Raw genomic sequence first — 19,957 nt, 5'->3', positions numbered from 1 at the left:
AAGCAGTGTTAAGTTTATGTTTTACTAAAATGAATGTACAAGTCCATAAATCAATATTTCAACAAATATGTTAGTATGAAGGAATTACCAAATTTATATATCAAGTTTTCCCCCTTCCTTTTTATTGTATTTTGAATTGGTATTGGTATTTTTAGTTCAATTAGTGATTAATGTAGATCCATTTATTAGTTTTTTTCTTTCCCTTTCCTTTTTCTGTAAAATGTTTTTAATTCTATGGAAAAGTAGTTATATATTAAAAAAAACAACTGAAGCAGATTATCAGTGCAAAGTGATACAGAACTCAAAAGGGGAGAAAAAAATAACACCATAAACTGAGAATTCGTACCTGTCTTTCGACTCTGACGAATTTTCCCATCATACTTTGGTCTTCGGGGTCTACTGTGGATGCTTTGGCTATGTACGGCTCATTCCTAAAAGTGAAGAACAGTCCAGTTTAGAGGGATGCAAAACCTTCCCCATTGTTTCCATGAATATTTCCACCTCACCAATAACTGCTACCACAGATTCGAGTCACCTACTTGCAAAAGGAGATATGTAATGAAGAGAAGAAGAAGAAGAAGAGTTTGGATTTATATCCCCCCTTTCTCTCCTGTAGGAGACTCAAAGGGGCTGACAATCTCCTTGCCCTTCCCCCCTCACAACAAACACCCTGCGAGGTAGGTGGGGCTGAGAGAGCTCCGAGAAGCTGGGACTAGCCCAAGGTCACCCAGCTGCCATGTGTGAGTGTACAGGCTAATCTGAATTCCCCAGATAAGCCTCCACAGCTCAGGCGACAGAGCTGGGAATCAAACCCGGTTCCTCCAGATTAGATACACGAGCTCTTAACCTCCTACGCCACTGCTGTTGGTATTTTCATGTCAGTTTAGACCCCATGGTTACTACAGTTCCTAACCCCCCAATTCAATGAGGCAAGCACCTAAAGCTATTGCACCTCATGCCCAACTGGACTGCAAACAGCCCAGCTACTGTTGTGAGTGCATCTATCGGGCTGGACTAATATTTACCTCCTTCTCTGCAAAAAAAGAGAACTGGTCAGCTCACTAATTCCCTCATTGTATGCTAGAGCACACTTGTGTGCGGCAATAGACTTGCCAGTGCCTGGAAATAGATAAATACTTTAAACAAACAAAGAATCCTGTGAGCTGAAGCGTTCGTTCAAATTGTGCCTAGTGGATGATACAGGCCTTATGTCTTTCCAGGCAGCCTCCAGTGATGGTGCTGGAAAGTGATGTCAAGTTATAGTCAGCTTTAGGCCCCTTCCGCACATGCAGAATAATGCACTTTCAATCCACTTTCACAATGGTTTCCAAGTGGATTTTGCTATTCCGCACAAAAGTAGATTGAAAGTGCATTATCCTGCATGTGCGGAAAGGGCCTTAGACAGCCCAGCAGAATTTTCAAGGCAAGACAGTAACAGAGGCAGTCTATAGTTGTCTGCCACTGTGTAGCAACCCTAGACTTTTCTGGATGATTCTCATCCAAACATCATTCTTACCTGTCCTATTGGAATCGTACTTTTATGCTGGCTAGGCTTAATGCACTTCCTATGATTGTCCTTTCAGCAGTGGCGTACCTAGGCAAACTGGAGCCCTGGGCAAAACCTGAGTTTGATGCCCCCCCATGGGCGGCCACCCTCCCCCACCGTGACCAAACAATGATTTTTTCCACGAGGTCATTTCAAAGTCACCATCACAATACAGAACATGCCCGAACTCACAAATCTGAACACAGCAATGGGCCATGCCACACAGCAGAAATATTTTTTGAAATCATTTTCAAAATGCTTTCAAAATGTTTTATTACTGCTATGAAAACATTTTATGGTGTTGTATCCAGCCCCCCAAATTGGGAGAAACAGCATCACTTTCAATGTTATTTAAACTGGGGACCCCAGATTCTCCCTTTAAGGTGGATTTAAAAGGAGAATCTGGGCTCCCTAGTTTAAACAAGTGATGCTGGAATCCACCCCCAAACAGCATCATTTTCACTGGTGTTTAAACTAGGGAGCCCAGATTCTCCTTTTAAATCCATGCTGAAGGGGGTGGAAACAGTGGGAGATGGGGGCATCCCCTTTGGGGGTCCATAACTTTGGACTTCACCAAACCTGGGTGGTGTCATCAGGAGAGTCTCCCAAAACATCTCTGAAATGTTGGTGCTCCTAGCCTAAAAACTGCGCCCCCTGCAGGCCATAAACGAAAAAAAACACTGAAAATAGAAAAAAACCTCACAAACGAACCTGCATTTTTGGCACCCACCACTAGGTGGCGCCCTGTGCATCTGCCCACTTTGCCCAATGGGAGGAACGCCTCTGCCTTTCAGGAAGATTCCAGAAGGTTCCTTATCAAGAAAGACTCTCCCTCCAATAACAGTTATATTGATTCTATTTCCTGTGTCTTCTTCGGTTGTGTTCTCTATGCTAATGTAGATGGTTCCTTTATCAGCCCTTTCCTTCATAAACTGAGAGGACTTGCGTTCAAAAATGGGCATCCTTTTTCGGTTGGTTTGTTTGACCAGAATCTGCATGTGACCAGCTTGGTTGCTATATTTCTCCTCATAACCACAAGGTTGTAAGACCATAAGACAGAAAACTTCTATTAATGCTGTCTTTTACATCATTGGGGCTTCAAAGTAACTATGGTGTTGTACGCTGCCCTGAGCCCTCTGGGGGAGGGCAGCTAATAAATCCAATGAATGAATGAATGAATGAATGAATGAATGAATGAATGTATGGCCCCTTCCGCACACGCAAAATAATGCGTTTTCAAACCACTTTCACAACTGTTTGCAAGTGGATTTTGCTATTCCGCACAGCTTCAAAGAGCACTGAAAGCAGTTTGAAAGTGCATTATTCTGCATGTGTGGAATGAGCCTGTGTGTGTGTGTGTGTGTGTGTGTGTGTGTGTGTGTGTGTGTGTGTGTGTGAGTGAGTGAGTGAGTGAGTGAGTGAGTGAGTGAGTGAGTGAATGAATGAATGAATGAATGAATGAATGAATGAATGAATGAATGAATAAAGTTTTGTATTTGACATTTGACCTCCTGGAACCATTCTTACTTGACATTTGTTGAAGAGCCAAATATCCTTCCAATGCTAATTTACCAAAGAAATCAAATTTAACTAGACAAAACCTGGGAGAGACTAGACTAGCTATTTGGCTTCTTCTCTGGGCTATCCAACACATTTAAACCAGTTTAGCTAGCTATTCTACATCCATGTGCTATATCTACCATTCATTATAGTGCTCTATTCAATTGCTGACTGATCGGTTATTACCCATGATGCTGAAATACACCTTTTACAGACCAAGAGTTACTAAGTCTCCAGATTCAGCCCAGCGGTTATGCATTTTCCCCCAGCTATGCAGCAGCAGAACTCCACAGTCCACATCTATTGCCTTGATTGGATGAAAGGAAAGGACGGAAACACTGATGTCTGTTACCAATATGATACAAGCAGGATAACTTCACCTTGGAGACTGTTGCTGAGAAGGGTAAGAAAACGTCCCTCCCTTTTGAGATTTCTTGTGTTTGGGAGTAGACGGCGGTCCAGGAGCAAAAATCATATCTATTCTGAAAGGCAAGAAATTGGTCCAGATAAAAGAAAAACTATTCATTTATTTGCTCGTTCGTTTGTTTGTTTGTTTGTTTGTTTGTTCGTTCGTTCGTTCGTTCGTTCACTCATTCATTCATTCATTCATTCATTCATTCATTCATTCATTCATTCATTCATTCAATTTATACCTTGACCCCACCCAAAAGGATAAATGGAAGTGGACAATGTTGTAAGCCACTTTGGGACCTTAATCATATCTATTCTGAAAGGAAAGAAATTGGACCAGATGAAAGAACCGCCATTCATTCATTCATTCATTCATTCATTCATTCATTCATTCATTCATTCATTCATTCATTCATTCATTCATTCATTCATTCATTCATTCATTCCATTTATAGCTTGCCCCCACCCCAAAGGTTAATGGGAAGAGGACAATGCTGTAAGCCACTCTGGTCCATACTGGGTGTCAGGAAGAGCCTTCCAGACATCAGAGTCTCTGTTAGGTTAATAGACCTTCACTTAACTTTCAGTTTCCCACCTTCTCTTGATCTGCAATACATAGTGAACTAGGAGTGCCCAAGTGCTGGCCTCCTGACTGTATCTTTTGTATCAGCCTTGAGAAAGTAATGGCTATAGCATTCCTGTCCTGTTTCACTGTGCCTTTGATATGGGGTGAGAAAGAGGGAGGGGGAGAACTTGGGAACTGTGGCCCTCTTAAAGGCACAGATCTCTATAAAATTCAGTAATTCCAACACTATAGAGTTGATAGTATCTCCCTTGTTCCCCTCAACCCTTCCCCACCCTCGCTGCTGTCACAGGAGAGAGGCTTGCTTTAAAAAAGAGGCTGGTCTGAAAAGGTTGTACCCAAAGACAGTTCGTTAGATCTGGCTTCCTGTAGCTATGCTATCTGATGTCTGCCAATAAAGGCTTCTGATTCAAAGATCCAGAGTCTAATATTGGCCTACAGATCCAGGGTTTGACACTAGGTCCATCACTGGTCATATTCAGTGTGAGTCAGCCTCATACGTTTGAAAGCTCTGTGCCATTTTAGTCCATGATACACAGCAAGTCTTTTACCTGGCTTGAAGGTATTTGATTCTGGAAAGCATATCGAGATGTCCGGCTGAGTATTGCTCTATCACATCCTTTACATCATAAGGCCTCAAGGTCTCTTTGAATCTCTTCTTAAAGAAGCGAAACTGAAGTATTCTGTCAAATGAACACCACATATGTCATTATCCAATGTTCTGGTAGAGGAAATGGGATTGCTTGAATTCTGTTGGCAGTGTTCCTGTTCAATAAATTGGTTTCTGAATCCAAGAGCCTGGTTATTGCAGGGAGATCCTGACATGTGACCCCACATGTCCCCATGAGCGCTCCGCCCCTGGCCTTATCTTTATTCAACCCGATGTTTAAAATGGAGAGCTGGCAACTGGTGTCTCTCAAGCCATGTCCTCCCTTTCTTCTGACCACTGATGGTGGCCAAATCATAGGAGATGGTGAGACGTCACTGGAAGTGACATCATGTTGGCTTTACCATAGAGTTGTGTTCAAATCCTGGAGCGTCACATTGGTATTTTCCACTTACTTCATCACCCTAAACATTGAAGCTGCTTTAAGAAGGCAAAATGTACCTGACAGCTCGGATGACCACCTTCAGTGTGGGGATCAGATCTTCAAGGAGCTCATTGCTATACCCTCTGTCTTCTGCCAAAGGATCCCCAGTTCCAGCATCTAAAAAGGGAGGCAATCATCGAGAAACACAAGACAATATAACAAGGTCAGTGTCTGGTAAATGCTCTTGATGTTAGTTTCATGGGAGTGTGTGGCAAGCACATGGGGGAAAATCAGGATTTCTGTTGTTGATGAATAATGCCTGAGTCTTTCATTGTTAAGTTTAAGCTTCATGCAGGAATGGGTTATATGACTTTAGAGTAAAAGCCCAGTCAGATGAGCTCTGCACCTGATACTAATTAAGGTCTATAACCAGCCGAGGACATTGAAGTAGCTTCTCCTTGAGAGCATTTTCTTATCAAGACTCCTTGTGGCATTTCTGCCAGAAATACACAGGAATGTGATTCAAGTAAGTTGTAAATTTTTGGGGTGGGGGTGGGGGGTGTTATAGGTATTATATCAAAATGTATACTTTTAACGTGAGATTTATGTTACAGCACAAGTCACTTTGGTTATAAGGATGGTTTACAGTCTCGAACTCAAGAAAGCATAGGAACGCGATCCAACTCCAGCCACGTTGATAAGGAGGCTTTGTGTCTGACGAAAAATCCTTCTTATCACGAAAACCGCTTGTTCTTGGTTTCCAGAGTCTCATACCCTGTTCAGTCAACAAAGGTGGAAGTTATCTGCCACTTAACCACATATTGTATTGTGTGCTTAGTTTTCTTTCAACCTTTGAAAACAGTGGGTTGGATACAACCAGATTTTTGATCGGTGGAAAAGGGTCCCCGTTGGTCAACAAGAAAGCTAGGCTAGGGATCATGGGAGCTGCTTGGCCAAAAGCCATGATTTACAGTGAGGGAATTTTTAATAAGAGTTATTGGGTTGTTGGGTAGTTGGATGAGGCTGAGCAAAAAATTTGGTTGGATCTAAACGAATATTCTTTGGATCTAATCCAAAGAATAAATAAATATCTAGGGGTCGAGCAGGTATTCAAAGGAACATAGAACTGTGTCTGGGGCATGTGTCCCATATTTCGTTTTAGTATTTCAAAACTATATGCATGTTACAAACAAACTAGATGCTGAACAGAACAAAACTTCAGCCGAAGACCTGACTTCTTTACTGCCCCTTAAAAATCACATGGTCAAAATCAGAATATGAAAATCCAAACATTTGCAATTCCACGCAAACCTATTAGACCTTTGATCAAATTTAAAAACCACGCAACGCTTCGTTTAGACTCAAGTCTGTAGGAAACTCAAGGAACAGAAATAAAAATGAGCGGAGGAGAATTTACCTTCAGAGGTTTGCCAGAATGCGTACGCTTTCATTCGGAACGCAGTACGAAAACGCTCCCTATTATTCAAGGCAACATTCTTAGGTTCTTTAGAAGGGCTTTCTTCAATTGCATCTACATTCAGAGGGGTAAATAGCTTTCCTTTAGTATTGGTACCACGAACCCGATCCAAGAGACCCAGCTTTTGGCTAAAAAAATAAGGAAAAGGGATCATTTTTCCCCCTCATTGATGGTAGATTTACGCCAAGCTGTATTTCACAGTTCTTAGCACCATATTCCCCAAAAACAAAATATACATCAAGGATGCTACTAAGGAGGACTCAACAGTCAGCAGAATTTCTGATGTTTCAGGTTCAGAATCACATAAACACTGATCAAAGATAGTTTCAGATTTTAGGCTCCCAGTAAGATACCGGCAGCAGGTCCAATAACACCAAACTCATTTACTGAACATCCCAACAATAGCCCCAGTGGTTTGAATGTAGGTCCACCCCACAGGAGGTTATGGTACAGAAAGAAAGATAGATATTCTCTCACTCAGTGGTCAACAGCGTGGCTCCTTTGGGCACAACAGCGTCCACCCGGGCCTTTCCTAGTGCCCACTTGCTTCTTCCCCAAAGCATGTCTTCCTCAAAGCCAAAAGTCAATCTTGTTTTTTCTCCACATACTAATCAAATTCGCAGATGACACCAAAGTAGGAGGGGAAGCTAATACCCCAGGGGATAGAATTAAAATGACCTGGACAGATTTGAGAACTGGCCCAAAACTTAACAAAATGAATTTCAACTGGGAGAAATGTAGGCACTTAGGCAGGAAAAAAAAAGAAATACACAGTTCTAGGATGGATGGCACCTGACAACAGTACATGTGAAAGGGATCTGGGAGTCTGAAGTAGACCATGAACTGAACATAAGCCAGCAGTGTGATGTGGCAGCCAAGAAAGCCAATGCAATTCTCAGCTGCATCAACAGGAGCATAGTGTCTAGATCGAGGGATGTAATACTACCACTCTATTCTACATTGGTCAACCCTCACCTGGAATACTGTGTCCAGTTCTGGGTGCCACAATTCAAAAAGGATACTGACAAGCTGGAACGGGTCCAAAGGTGGGGGACCAAAATCGGGTTGAAGCCCAATGAGTTGCATTGAATTAAACTCTTGATTAAGGTTTCTATGTCTACAATTAAATTTTGACCAAGGTCTTTACAATTATAATTTGGATTCTGTCAGCATTGCCAGTAATTTACCACCTAACGTTTCACCCGCATCTAGGTTAGGAGCAAAAATTACCAGACCACGGCCTCACAGCCAGGAGAACCCACAACAGCCAGCTGATTCTGGCTGTGAAAACTTTTGACAATACAAATGCATAAATAAAGAAATGCAAAAAGGAAACATTAAACTTATACCCCCTTTCAACTGCAGCCTATTGGGTTTTATACTCTGTCTCAGAAAAAGATGTTAGTTCACTTGGTTTAGGTGCAGTGGTTGAGAAAATTGTATGCTTCAACATTAAGGTATAGTCTCAAACTAATATGAAAATTATCATCCATTTTTATGTGCTGCCTTTGTCAAAACTAGCTGAGTTGCGTGCAGTGGTGGGATTCAAAAATTTTAGTAACAGGTTCCCATGGTGGTGGGATTCAAACTGTGGCGTAGCACCAATGGGGCTGGGCGGGGCACGATGGGGGTGTGGCCTGGCATTCCGGGGGTGGGGCATTCCTGGGCGGGGCTGTGGCAAGGACGCAGCCACTGCGCCGGTCCTTGGGTGGGAAACGAATGTACGCAGGCGCAGGCTGCCACGCACGCAGGTGCACCTCCTGCTAGACTGCTTCAAGTTCTGCGTGCTACTGCTGAGAGGAGGGGCGTAACGAAGGCAAAGATCACGTGGCAAAATCACCAATTAGTAACCCCCTCTCGGCACACACAAATAATTAGTAACCTACTCTCGGGAACCTGTGAGAACCTGCTGGATCCCACCTCTGCTTGCGTGCCAACGTTGTATAATGTTGTATGTATGCCAATAAAGGCCGTTGTTGTTGTTGTTGTTGTTGTATAATGTTGTATAATTAAACTGAATGCCAAAATGTATTTTTTTTACTTTCAAACTGTCAAACAGCTGGGCAGAAGCTGAGCTAGGTAAGCACTAGGACCCAGGCAGACCATTCGACAAGAAGGAAGGTCCAACATGTTGAGTTCTGTGGTAGAGGAATATAAAACCTACTAACATATTTTTATGAGATAGACTATAGGATGTTCTGTGCACTGCACTTACATTCTCTCACTTACAACAGTACCACAAGATAGGGTGGTATTGTTATTCTTATGTTGAATACGGGAAAACCAGCACAGGAGAAAAATAATTTCCCAAAGGCAAGTTCATGTAGCCTGTAGAGGGGCAGCCGGGCCCTATTCACACACTGCGCTGCCATGCTGCTCTCAAAGTGATTTCCCAGTGGTGCAGAAAGTCCACTCAAGAGTGACAGCCTCCTCACCGGTGACAAGATCCCATTGGGCTCCACAGACTTGGGCTTCATATCGAAAAGGGTAGCATAAGTCTCAATCCCAGCACGACAGCGTAGCATGCTGAATGGCCAAGAGGGAGCCAACTGAAGTCAGCTCTTCCCCTGGCCACCATGCCTCCAACCCGTCTCCACTACACTAGCGGTGGGGGCAGAGGTGCTGTTGTAACCCTCAAGCTCAGAATGGGTTGACCCAGAAAGGGGTGGAGACTCAAAGCAGCAGACGGCTGCAGAGCTCATGTAGTTTGGAGGAGACAAGGCTACCAGACTCGGACCTTGATTTGTATAAGCCCTTAACACCTTGTTAAGGTAACTGCAATGTTGTTGGGAACTAGGGGGAAGGTAGTTGTTTATTTTTGCTATGTTGTAAATGTTGGAGTTTATTGTTTCAGGGTTTCTTTTTGTTGTTGTAAGGGGAGAGAGTTCTCCTGGAAACCTTCATCATGTTGAATCCTGTTCACCAAGCCCTTGGAGTCTTCAGGAGCCAACCCACTTGCAAAGAAGAATTGGACTTGGCAGTATCAGAAGACTGTAACTAGAAGGACTTGAAAATGCAACCTGAACAGGACCTTGAAGTGTGATGTTAAATGTTGATGTTACATGTTAAGAAAGTAAACCATTTTGTTTTTTAAAAATTTGTTGTCGCAAACTCATTCCAAGTTGTCGCAAACTCATTCTGCCCCACAGAACCCAGAGATAGAGGTTATACTGTGATGCCGGCAATATGTTTGGTGCCATGTTCTAGCACTGCGGGGGTGGGGGGAGGACCCGCAGCGGCTGAATGCTGCTGGACTCTCCCCTCCACTGGGTGGACAAATCCACAGGAAGGACAAATCCACCAGCATGGCTGTGCCACTCCCAGATTGGATTCCCCCCCCCTTTGGATGGGGCTGGAAGTGAGACAGTCAAACCAGTGACCCCCTCTCTCACGTATTAGGCGCAAAAAGTGACATCGCCACAAACACAGGGATGCTGCTTAATAAGGTGGCAACTCTTGTCAAGTTCCCATCCCTCCCCATGTAACAAAACTCATATCCTCGTATCATCCTGCTTCTATATCTCTGCCCCTTTCAGCCAATGACGTAGAGGAGAAGAAAAACGGAATATATCACACAACGACATCTGAATATTGGTACATTTCATTACACATTACTGGAGGGGTAGGACAAATTTAACTCAGGGCTGCCAATTTCAGCAGAAACCCTGCATTCAGTATGCCATCTAGTCCGACATGTTGCTCCACCTCTCACATTTCATAACACGAGGGAAATTTGCCCACAACAATTATGAATATTATTGAGTCATCTCAGAGCAAGATACAGAGAGGGACACTGGAGTCCTTCCTTTTGCCTCCAGAGAATGTGCACAGCTAAACTGAAACAAGCTTTCTGAACTAGTCATGCAACAGCCAAATGCAAGTCCGCCTCGGCATGCAATCTACACATTCTCCTCTTGGTGATCGAAGCCCAGAAATTCATAACCAAACAAGAGTAGGGCGTGGAGAAGGGGAAACAAAATAAAATGGCAGCAATAAGCCAAAATGGCAGAGCAAAGCATGCCTCCTCCCCTGATTTCTAGACCTCCTTGTTTGGAAGGAAGCAGAGAGGTGAGCAGTAACCGCTGAACAGAAATATAGCAACCATCATTGCAGAGTTTTGTTTTGCAGCCCTTAAAACTGGAAACGTAAGACAACCACGCTCGCTCTGATTTTTACTACATTAGCAAGATGGACATTTCAATATGGACAAGATCAGCTCCCAGTGAGCTGTGCGTTATTTTTTAACAAGGTTGGAACGACCAACATATATGCAAGGCGAACTGATCCAATACTCTCGGAGCCAGGACCACCTCGAAAGAAATCCACCCTGGGAATCTCAGATTCAGTTCCCCACTCTGCCATGGAAACTTGCTGGGGGACCTTGGGTCAGTCACACACTCTCAGCCGTGGCCCTGGCTAGTGTTCGGATGGGAGACCTCCAAGGAAATCAAGGGCCATGACGTGGAGGCAGGCAATGGCAAACAGATTCTTGTCTTGACAACCCGACAGGGTTGCCGTATGTCAGTTGTGACTTGATGAGGAAGGAAGGAAGGAAGGAAGGAAGGAAGGAAGGAAGGAAGGAAGGAAGGAAGGAAGGAAGGAAGGAAGGAAGGAAGGAAGGAAGGAAGGAGGAAGGAAGGAAGGAAGGAAGGAGGGAGGGAGGGAGGGAGGGAGGGAGGGAGGGAGGGAGGGAGGGAGGGAGGGAGGAAGGAAGGAAGGAAGGAAGGAAGGAAGGAAGGAAGGAAGGAAGGAAGGAAGGAAGGAAGGAAGGAAGGAAGGAAGGAAGGAAGGAAGGAAGGAAGGAAGGAAGGAAGGAAGGAAGGAAAGGAAAGGATGCAATCCCATATAGAGTTAATCCATTTTTTTTATTATTGTAGATTTCACAGCTGCCAGATCTTTAGCTGGTTGTTGGCCTTCATTACAATTCGAGCCTCACCCAGAGGCCTAGGAAGTTGTAATGTATTGGTGTAGTATTAGTGCGGATCCCAGCAGGGCTGCCTTCTGAATTTGACAGATGTTAATTTTGTCAATTCGAAGATGTTTCAAGTGCTGCCCTAGTGTTTTCGGAATGGTGCCCAGAGTGCCGATTACCACTGGGACGACCTCATCTGGTTTGTGCCATAGACGCTGAAGCTCGATTTTCAAATCGTGGTATCTAGTGACCTTCTTGTGTTCTTTTTCAATGACCCTGCTGTCACCGGGGACTGCTATGTTGTTGTTGTTGTTTATTGTTGTTGTTGTTGATTCAATATCAGTATACCACCCCATCCCCAAAGGGCTCTGGGCGGTGTACAACACAATCATCATAAAATGCATACAATTTAAGGCCATTGGTTTCAGTGGACTTAGACTGGAGTAACTCTGCATAGGATTACACTGTTAATGTGTGAAATTCTTCAGAGAATGAGGTGGAAGAATGGACCATATCACTTCAGACTGCTCATAAAAGATTACATTTTGGGAAAACTGTACTATGTTCAAAGTCTCTGCAATTAGAAAACCACCACAACAAGCAAAGAGAGGAGCAGTAGATGTTTCCAGTGTGTGGGTAGGGTTTTTTTTTAAATGCAAAAGTGCATTTGGGCATAAAGTCATGTAGACTACTGTCTCAAGTTCTGCCATGTAATTCCTGGCAGGGATAAACCATGGCTTGACGTTGGGCCAGGATAAATCAGGAAAGAGAATAAAAGGGGATAGGAGAATGAAGATTACTTTGGATTTGTGCCCCGCCTTTCTCACCTGTAAGGAGTCTCAAAGCGGCTTACAAACTCCTTCCTTTCCTCTCCCCTCCACAGACACCTTGTGGTGTAGGAGGGACTGAGAGAGTTCTGAGAAAACTGTTATCGGTCCAAGGTCACCCAACAGGCTGCATGTGCAAGAATGGGGAAAGAAATCCAGTTCACTAGATCAGAGCCCACCACTCATGTGGGGAATCCAACCAGGGTTTTTTTGAGATTAGAGTCCACCTGCTCTTAACCACTACACAACCCTGGTAGACAAATGGGAGGCCTAATGGAAGAGGGACAGAAAAGACAGGCAAGAGGACCTGGGGAAATAGGATTGGAGGAAATGGGGACCAAAGGAAAGGGAGGTGGGTCTATGCCAGTGGTTCCCAATGCCAGAGTGTTTGTGGGTAATGGATTTACTAATACAGGGGTACAGTTTTAGAGAAGTGGATTGCCAAGGGGTACACCAGTGAAAAAAGGTTGGGAGCCACTGACCCGTGCCATTCATTACGTTTTGGAGTCTTGGCTTCTGTTCCAGACAACACTGAGGAGATTGACAACAAACTACATCGGCTTGAAAGCTTTTTTATTTTCAGATTGGATACTATGCAGCCTGCTGGACTTAATTCAAACATTGACTTCAGACCTTTCCTGTGATTCCTTAATTAACTGCACCTGTCTCCCTTGACTTTCTGTATAAATTAGGTTGCTTCTGTCTTGTGGTTAAGGACATTTCGAGAGGCATAAGAACAAACCAATTGCAGAGTGTTGTCCTCACTGGTATTTTGGCATTTTTTCTCCTTTATAATCAAATTGTTACTGGTTGAACGCTATAATTACAAATGTTTACTTATTATTTTTTGTAGATTGTAACCATTATTGTATTTGAAAAACCCTGACCTGCCTTTGCAAGTATTTGTATGTTTTGGAAATCAGTTTCACATGTAAATTGTAATTCCTTGTAACAAGTCTTTATTTTGTTTCTTTTCAGAACAGCCGTGAAGTTTAACGAGGCCAGTTGGTTAATTATCTAGAATCTGGCTAGCTGTTATATATTTACCTTAAGATTACTTTGCCGTGCCGTTCTAGCTTTTGTTTATATATATTACTCCAATGGGAGAATGAAAACAATTTTCCAAAACGTTTGGTCACTGTTTGTAAAAATATAAATTTATTTGGGTTACTTAAAAGTAAAAAGCTACTCCAGTGGGAGAACTATTTTTTGAAGTTTTCATTGTTAGCCTGTGGGTACAAATTTTCTTCATTTTCACTTCAAACTTGCCATGTCAACATATGCGAGCACTACTTTCATCAACGCTGGTCATATTTCACTGCGGGAAGATGCACAAGTCACTTCCTTTGGCCCAAGACCCATGAAAACATGACTCCCTCCTGCTTATTCTGTTAGCGCTCGTTCATGGCACACGAAGCCCACTGGAACACTTTCGAAAGGCCACCAACAGCTCCCACCGAACACCACAACTGATATGCAGACCTCGCGGGAAGCAACGTCATCCACACACAAAACCAACATGACCCGATGGATGAACATGAGTCAAACTGCCTTCGTCTGAACCAGACCCTTGGTCTATCCAGGTCAGCATTGTCTACTCTGACTGGCAGCCGATCTCCAGGGTCTCACATGGAGGTCTTTCGCATCATTGTCTGCCTGGTCCTTTGGACAGGAGATACTGGGGATAGAACCTGGGACATAGCTCTATGGTTAAATCATAGAGTTCTGCCCAAATCCCGTAGTGCCCCTGGCAAAGTGCAGTCACTTCCATATGCACAGGGGGAAATATCAGCATGTCACCGGTGAAGGTTCCTCCCAGAGGCGTAGCTAGGCCAAACTGCGCCCGGTGCGCAGAGTGTTTTTTCCACCTCCCTGCCCCCCCGCGGTGCCTCCCCCCACGGCACACACACACACCACCCCCTTTCCCACACTTACCTTCGTTCCTTTTCTTTTTGTAGTACTTTTTGAGGCTGAAAAACGCAGCCTATTTACAGTTCAAAGAGAAAGCTGCCTGATGAACTATACTTCCCAGGAGACCTTGTGAGCCCGGGTCCCACTTTGGGCTAACTAGTTCCTCAGGCAGTTTTTCCCTTGAACTGTAACTGGGCATGATTCAACCTCCATACTACTAAAAGAACATCGTCGAGTATTAAGGAAGGTGAAATATGTTTGATAACCCGCGGAAGGGCAGCGGAGGAACAAGGCCAGAGGGTGATTTTGCGCCCCCAGGCGTGTGCCCGGTGCATGAAGCACCCCCCCCCGCCCCTTGGCCCTCCGCCACTGGTTCCTCCCAGTTAGGTAAGACTTCTGTTGGTTGCTAGGGGGACCTGGCAACCCTATGTACAAGAGAAGGTGAGTCCAAAAGGCAGTCTAGTGGCTTGGAAAGACATTTTGCTTGTAATTCCACCCTATTGAACACTATCAGGCAGATAGAGAAAAAATCTTGAGCTCTCCTGTGTTTCAGATGGGCAACCATACATTACTGTCTCAGTAGGTCCCAAGTTGAGATGTTTATCAGTAGTAACTCTAAAAAATTCAATTTTACCTAGGATGTCTACTTGCTCTTTGCATATCCTTTAGTAATATCTTTTAGTGCTAATACACAATTCAGAAAAACTTTGGCGTCCATATGGTACATGTACTGGGGGGTGGGGGATATTTTTTCTCTCTCTCTTTGTAAAGTTGTAAAGTCTCTCTCCCTTTCAAGTACTAATAGATATGGACTTCCAAAAAAGGTCCCATGTTGCACGGGTTGACGTTGTAGCCAGTGGTGGGATCCAAAAATTTTAGTAACAGGTTCTCTCGCCAGCCCCCCCTCAGCAAAGGGGGCAGAGGCGTACCTAGGCAAACCTGAGCCCTGGGCAGAACCTGAGTTGGATGCCCCCCCATGGGCAGCCACCCCACCACGACCCCCCCAAAATGTTTTGCACCAGGTCATTTCTAAATCATCATCACATTATAGAAAATGCCCCAACTCACAAATCTGAACACAGCAATGGTGAAACACACAGGTTCTTTGATAGAGAGACTGGTGAGATAAAAGGTACGAAAGGCTGAGAATCAATGAATTGCAGTACCTGAAAGGGATTAACCCAGTTCAGGGAGTTACATTATTAGTCGCAATTGCTATATGGAACCTTCACGTTCAAAGGCAGTGTGCCTCTTAGGGAGGCGAGGGCGTGGAGATGGACCCAATTAGTAACCCCCTCTCGGCACACACAAATAATTAGTAACCCACTCTCGGGAACTGGTGAGAACCTGCTGGATCCCACCTCTGGTTGTAGCTGGCATCTTACATTCCCGCAGGAAAGAACACATAAATTTCAAAGCCAATTGCCAGATTTTGGGCTAGATAATATTTTACCTTAAGAGTTTTTGTGGTGGGGATGGTGAACTACTGTAGTAAAAATTACCAAAATGAAAAAAGGGATAGATTTGCAGGCAAAGGACAGCATGCAGCATAAAGGAAAGGCTCAGCTGTTACTCAAATGCATGTACCTAAGTTTTCGGGTGACGCTCGATCCAAAGAACGCTTCCCTACTAAACATGACATTACTGCAAATTGAAGAAAAGATGGCCGTGTGAGCGGTTAACGTTCATTCGTGCGGAACAATCAACAGTAAGGAAACATGACAGGTGGACCAAGTTTGCCAGCTTGATCCAGTTCTCTGTTCTCCAGAAGAAATACAAAATATCGTATCATTTTTATGCTGCTATTAGCAACTACAACCAGTTAAACAAAAAACGCAACCCTACACACATACAAAATATCGGGAAGCAATACCACATTAGGTCAGCAGGTACTAATCTGATTTACCCTGTTTCCCCTGATATAAGACATCCCCGAAAAATAAGACATAGTAGAGGTTTTGCTGAAGTGCGAAATATAAGGCATCCCCTGAAAGTAAGACATAGCAAAGTTTGTGTTTGGAAGCATGCCCGACAAACAGAACACAGAAAAATAAGACATCCCCTGAAAATAAGACATAGTGCATCTTTGGGAGCAAAAATTAATATAAGACACTTGTCTTATATTCGGGGAAACACGGTATTAGTGCTTTGGGGGCAACAAACTGAAATCAGAAATAAGCCCTGATAAGACAGGGAAACCACACCATCTCTCTGTCCCCATTCCCACGGAACCATTGTAACATAACAGAAAGAGGAAACTGTTCTCTGGGTCATGACCATTGTTTGACACAGTGATGTCACTTCAAGTTGCCCTCACTGTGTGGCTACCAGACCTTGGCTTCAAGCAGGTAGCCATACTAGTCCATAGTAGCGAGACAAAGTTTGAGTCTGGTAGCACAAACAACATTTGCAGGGTGTGAACTTTTCATGAGTCAAAGGTCATGAATCAAAGGATACCACCTGACATCAGATACTTTCTGGTCAAATGAGTTTTGATTCATGAAACTGTATACCCTGGAAAATGTTGGTCTTTAAGGTGTTGATGAACTCGATTTTTGTCCTTCAAGAAACAGGAAAAGGTTGTCTTTGTCCCACCATTCGATTAGATACTTATCCTTCCTTCCATTTAATTCTTGGAGGGCTCTGGGCCCCCTCTAACTACTGGAGAACACAGATCACGACTGTTTCTTAAAGCAGCAAACATGCATTTCTGTAACGAGGCCATCTTGTTAGCAGAGACCCTATCCTATTATGTTGAAAGAGGGCACTGCATTAACTTGTGCTGAATCCACATCTGGGCACGAACAACTCTACACACTAAAGTGCATTTAATCATCCGGAAAGACCACAAGAAGACGACCACACAATTAGCATACCGATGCTTTCCATTATCTAAACCAAATGCAAAAGATTGATGCCGACAGGTTGTCTTCGGGGTACGTTTAGCATCGTACGCGTCTGACGTTATACAATTATTTAATCCTAGAATCTGCCCTTAATAGGCTGGGATGCATTTTGTGGTAAGAACTCGTTTACCTCGGTGACTTGTTTGATAACTGATGGAAGAGCTTTACGTGGCTAAAGAAAACCAAGGCTGGAGGGCAAAAAGTGATTTGTGAAACGGAAGGGCCAAACTAAGTCTATCAATACACGTCTGACATCAGGGTTGTGGTATATAACACAAACAGAATGTCCGAGGGGCGCTAAACCCTGCACTCTCCTTCTTTTTATCCCGTTCATTTCTGTTGCCTTATCCCATTCTTTTCTGATTGGCTAGTTCAGTAGTTCTGAAACTTTTTTCACTCGCGTATCCTTGGGCAGCCCATTTCCCTAAAATTGAACCCCCATATTAACAAATTCATTACGTAATTGCCCTGGCAAATACCTTTGGAAGCATGGGTATCCCAGGTTGGGAACCACTGGGCTAGCCCAATCTCATCAGGTCTTTGGAAGGTAAACTGGGTTGGCCCTGGTTAGTACATGGGCGGGAGACCACCAAGAAAGTCCACGGTTGTTACACAGAGGCAAGCAACAGCAAACCCTATGGGGGTGCCATAAGTTGGCTGCAACTTGATTGCCCTATGCAGACACAAACTGGGTTTGATTGGGGTGTGCTAGAAAGAAGCTGAAAAAGAGAATCATAGGCCCATTCAGCACCGCAACGGTGCGGGGGGGTGTCGGCGTAAAAGATGCCGACGCACCCCCCCCCAGGACCGTCCGCATGGATGGTCCTGGGAGGGCGGCAGGCGGCGGCGCAGCCTTCGCACAGGCTGTGCCGTCCCTGAAAGCTTACCTCGTCCCCTGGCCTCCGGCTCGTCGCAGAGGCCAGGGGACACGTCCTCACAGGCTGGAGCGATGGCTCTAGAGTCGCAGGCCAGGGGGGCGTGTCCCCTGGCCTCTGCGACGAGGCGGAAGCCAGGAGACGAGGTAAGCTTTCAAGGATGGTGCGGGGGACATGGCGCCTTCCAGCCACTGCTGTTCGCACGGCAGCGTTTGGAAGCCACTGTTTGCGGAAAACCTCGCTCGAGGAGCAAGGTTGGGAAACAGCGGCTTTGAGCCGCTGCGGGGGGGGCGAGGGCGGCGCTGCTGCGATGCAGCAGTGCCCTCCATGCGAACAGCTCCCTAGGGATGGCATTTTTGCCGTCCCTAGGGCACTGTTTTTGGCCCGTGCGGAAAGGGCCATAGAATCATAGAGTCAGAAGAGACCTCAAGGGCCATCACAATCAAAGGCAAGACAGGATTTTCAGCACAGCGCATTTGTGTGCGAGTTAAAGATGAATCCTGGGTCTGTAAAACTTAAAGCCCGCTGAACTGGAATCCCTTGGACTTCCCAAGAACGACATCATAGAAGCGACACAACGTCGCACGATCGTTCAGGCTATTTAGTTTCTCTCTGTAAACGTCAAAATCAATTAGACCTTTTTTTGTTTTCGGCTAGAGCCATTTTGTATGTTATTAGCACCAGTTAATTCCCCAGAGCCTGTGCAAAGAGCAAATTAAACTCATTGCAATCTGGCAGATCAGAGGCACAGCTTGGCCTTTTGTGAGCAATGCATCATCGGAATCCTTTCAGCAACTGGCTAAATGCTAATCCCCGATTATCCCATCGAGAGAGTCCGTTTCCCCTCATCGTTAGAAGAAGGCGCACGAGACAAATAAACTAAGCCTGCTGTAAAAATAATTAGCCTTTATCTACAAGCCGTCGTTTACACAACTGTATTGGCATGCACTGATCGAACATATAACGAACGGAAGGGCTTGAAGCAGCTCGGGATGTTAATTACATACCTGGAACCGTCCACCTGCTCTTTCCTTTTGGAAAATGGGAAGCAATAAGAGAGAGAGAGAAAAACACGGAGAAAAGGAGCAGGTGTTAAATTCAGCTGGATGGGGCGGGATTCTAGGACTGTTGTCACTTTGGCCCCTTCCGCACATGCAGAATAATGCGCTTTCGGTCCTCTTTCACAATTGTTTGCAAGTGGATTTTGATACTTAGCACCGTAAAATCCAGCTGCAAAGTGCACTGAAAGTGGATTAAAAGTCAGTTATTCTGCATGTGCGGAAGGGGCCCTAGCTAAGAAACAGATTCCCTTTGCTTCCCCAGAACCCCTTTCAGCCCACAAATTAGCAACAGGGTTGTCTCATCTGCATGACTGAGGCAGCCCCGAAATTCAGAGGACCAATAAGGGAACACCATTTTTACACTATTGCAACTTTCAAGCAAAATAATTGTCACCTGATCTATCTGTGCATTTTTATTTTCCACCCAAGAAGGTCCAGAAGGACCAATTTGCTTTTCTGTCGAAGGCATCAAAATGTTTGGGACTGGCCCCGGACGGCTAAATCTAAGCTCCCAAACTCAAGCGGTTTTAGGCAAACTTAACCATTATGGATTTCTCCCAGGGAAAACAAAGGGAAGGAGAATTTACTGAGCCTGCAGGACAGGTTCAAGCACTTCTGACCCAGATATCTGGGGCCAAACTTAATCACAGTGCCAGAATTTCATTACCGGAAATCCAGATTTGTCATTTGGCCCTAAAGGCGGGAACAAGGAAGCATTTGAACCTAGACAAAAGGTGGGAAATAGATACGTAAATGGATCAGGGCAAGGCTGCGATGGAAAGGGGGAAAATGTGCCATTTCTGCTATTGGAAACCCCCCATCTCCAATTAATTTTAACCCTAGTCCGGTGCAAATTC

At 44.6% G+C, this 19,957-nt stretch overlaps 1 protein-coding gene across 2 annotated transcripts in view; it reads right to left on the bottom strand.

Moving 5' to 3' along the window:
- KCNQ3 (potassium voltage-gated channel subfamily Q member 3) overlaps positions 1 to 19,957 on the bottom strand; it is a 180,122-nt gene that overhangs the window by 4,102 nt on the left and 156,063 nt on the right. The window contains exons 9-15 of one of the 2 annotated variants that reach the window (XM_048508231.1): positions 19,047 to 19,070; positions 15,846 to 15,902; positions 6,549 to 6,736; positions 5,209 to 5,308; positions 4,652 to 4,783; positions 3,487 to 3,588; positions 347 to 431 (exon numbers count right to left, since the gene is read on the bottom strand). In XM_048508231.1, the coding sequence (XP_048364188.1) occupies positions 347 to 431; positions 3,487 to 3,588; positions 4,652 to 4,783; positions 5,209 to 5,308; positions 6,549 to 6,736; positions 15,846 to 15,902; positions 19,047 to 19,070 (688 nt within the window). The remainder of the gene's footprint in view (positions 1 to 346; positions 432 to 3,486; positions 3,589 to 4,651; positions 4,784 to 5,208; positions 5,309 to 6,548; positions 6,737 to 15,845; positions 15,903 to 19,046; positions 19,071 to 19,957) is intronic. The other variant, XM_048508232.1, reaches the window with a different exon arrangement.

Source organism: Sphaerodactylus townsendi, linkage group LG09, assembly GCF_021028975.2.
Source record: "Sphaerodactylus townsendi isolate TG3544 linkage group LG09, MPM_Stown_v2.3, whole genome shotgun sequence".
Taxonomy (NCBI): Eukaryota; Metazoa; Chordata; class Lepidosauria; order Squamata; family Sphaerodactylidae; genus Sphaerodactylus; species Sphaerodactylus townsendi.
The sequence above is the reverse complement of the archived record's forward strand: the minus strand, read 5'-3'. Positions and strand labels throughout refer to the sequence as shown.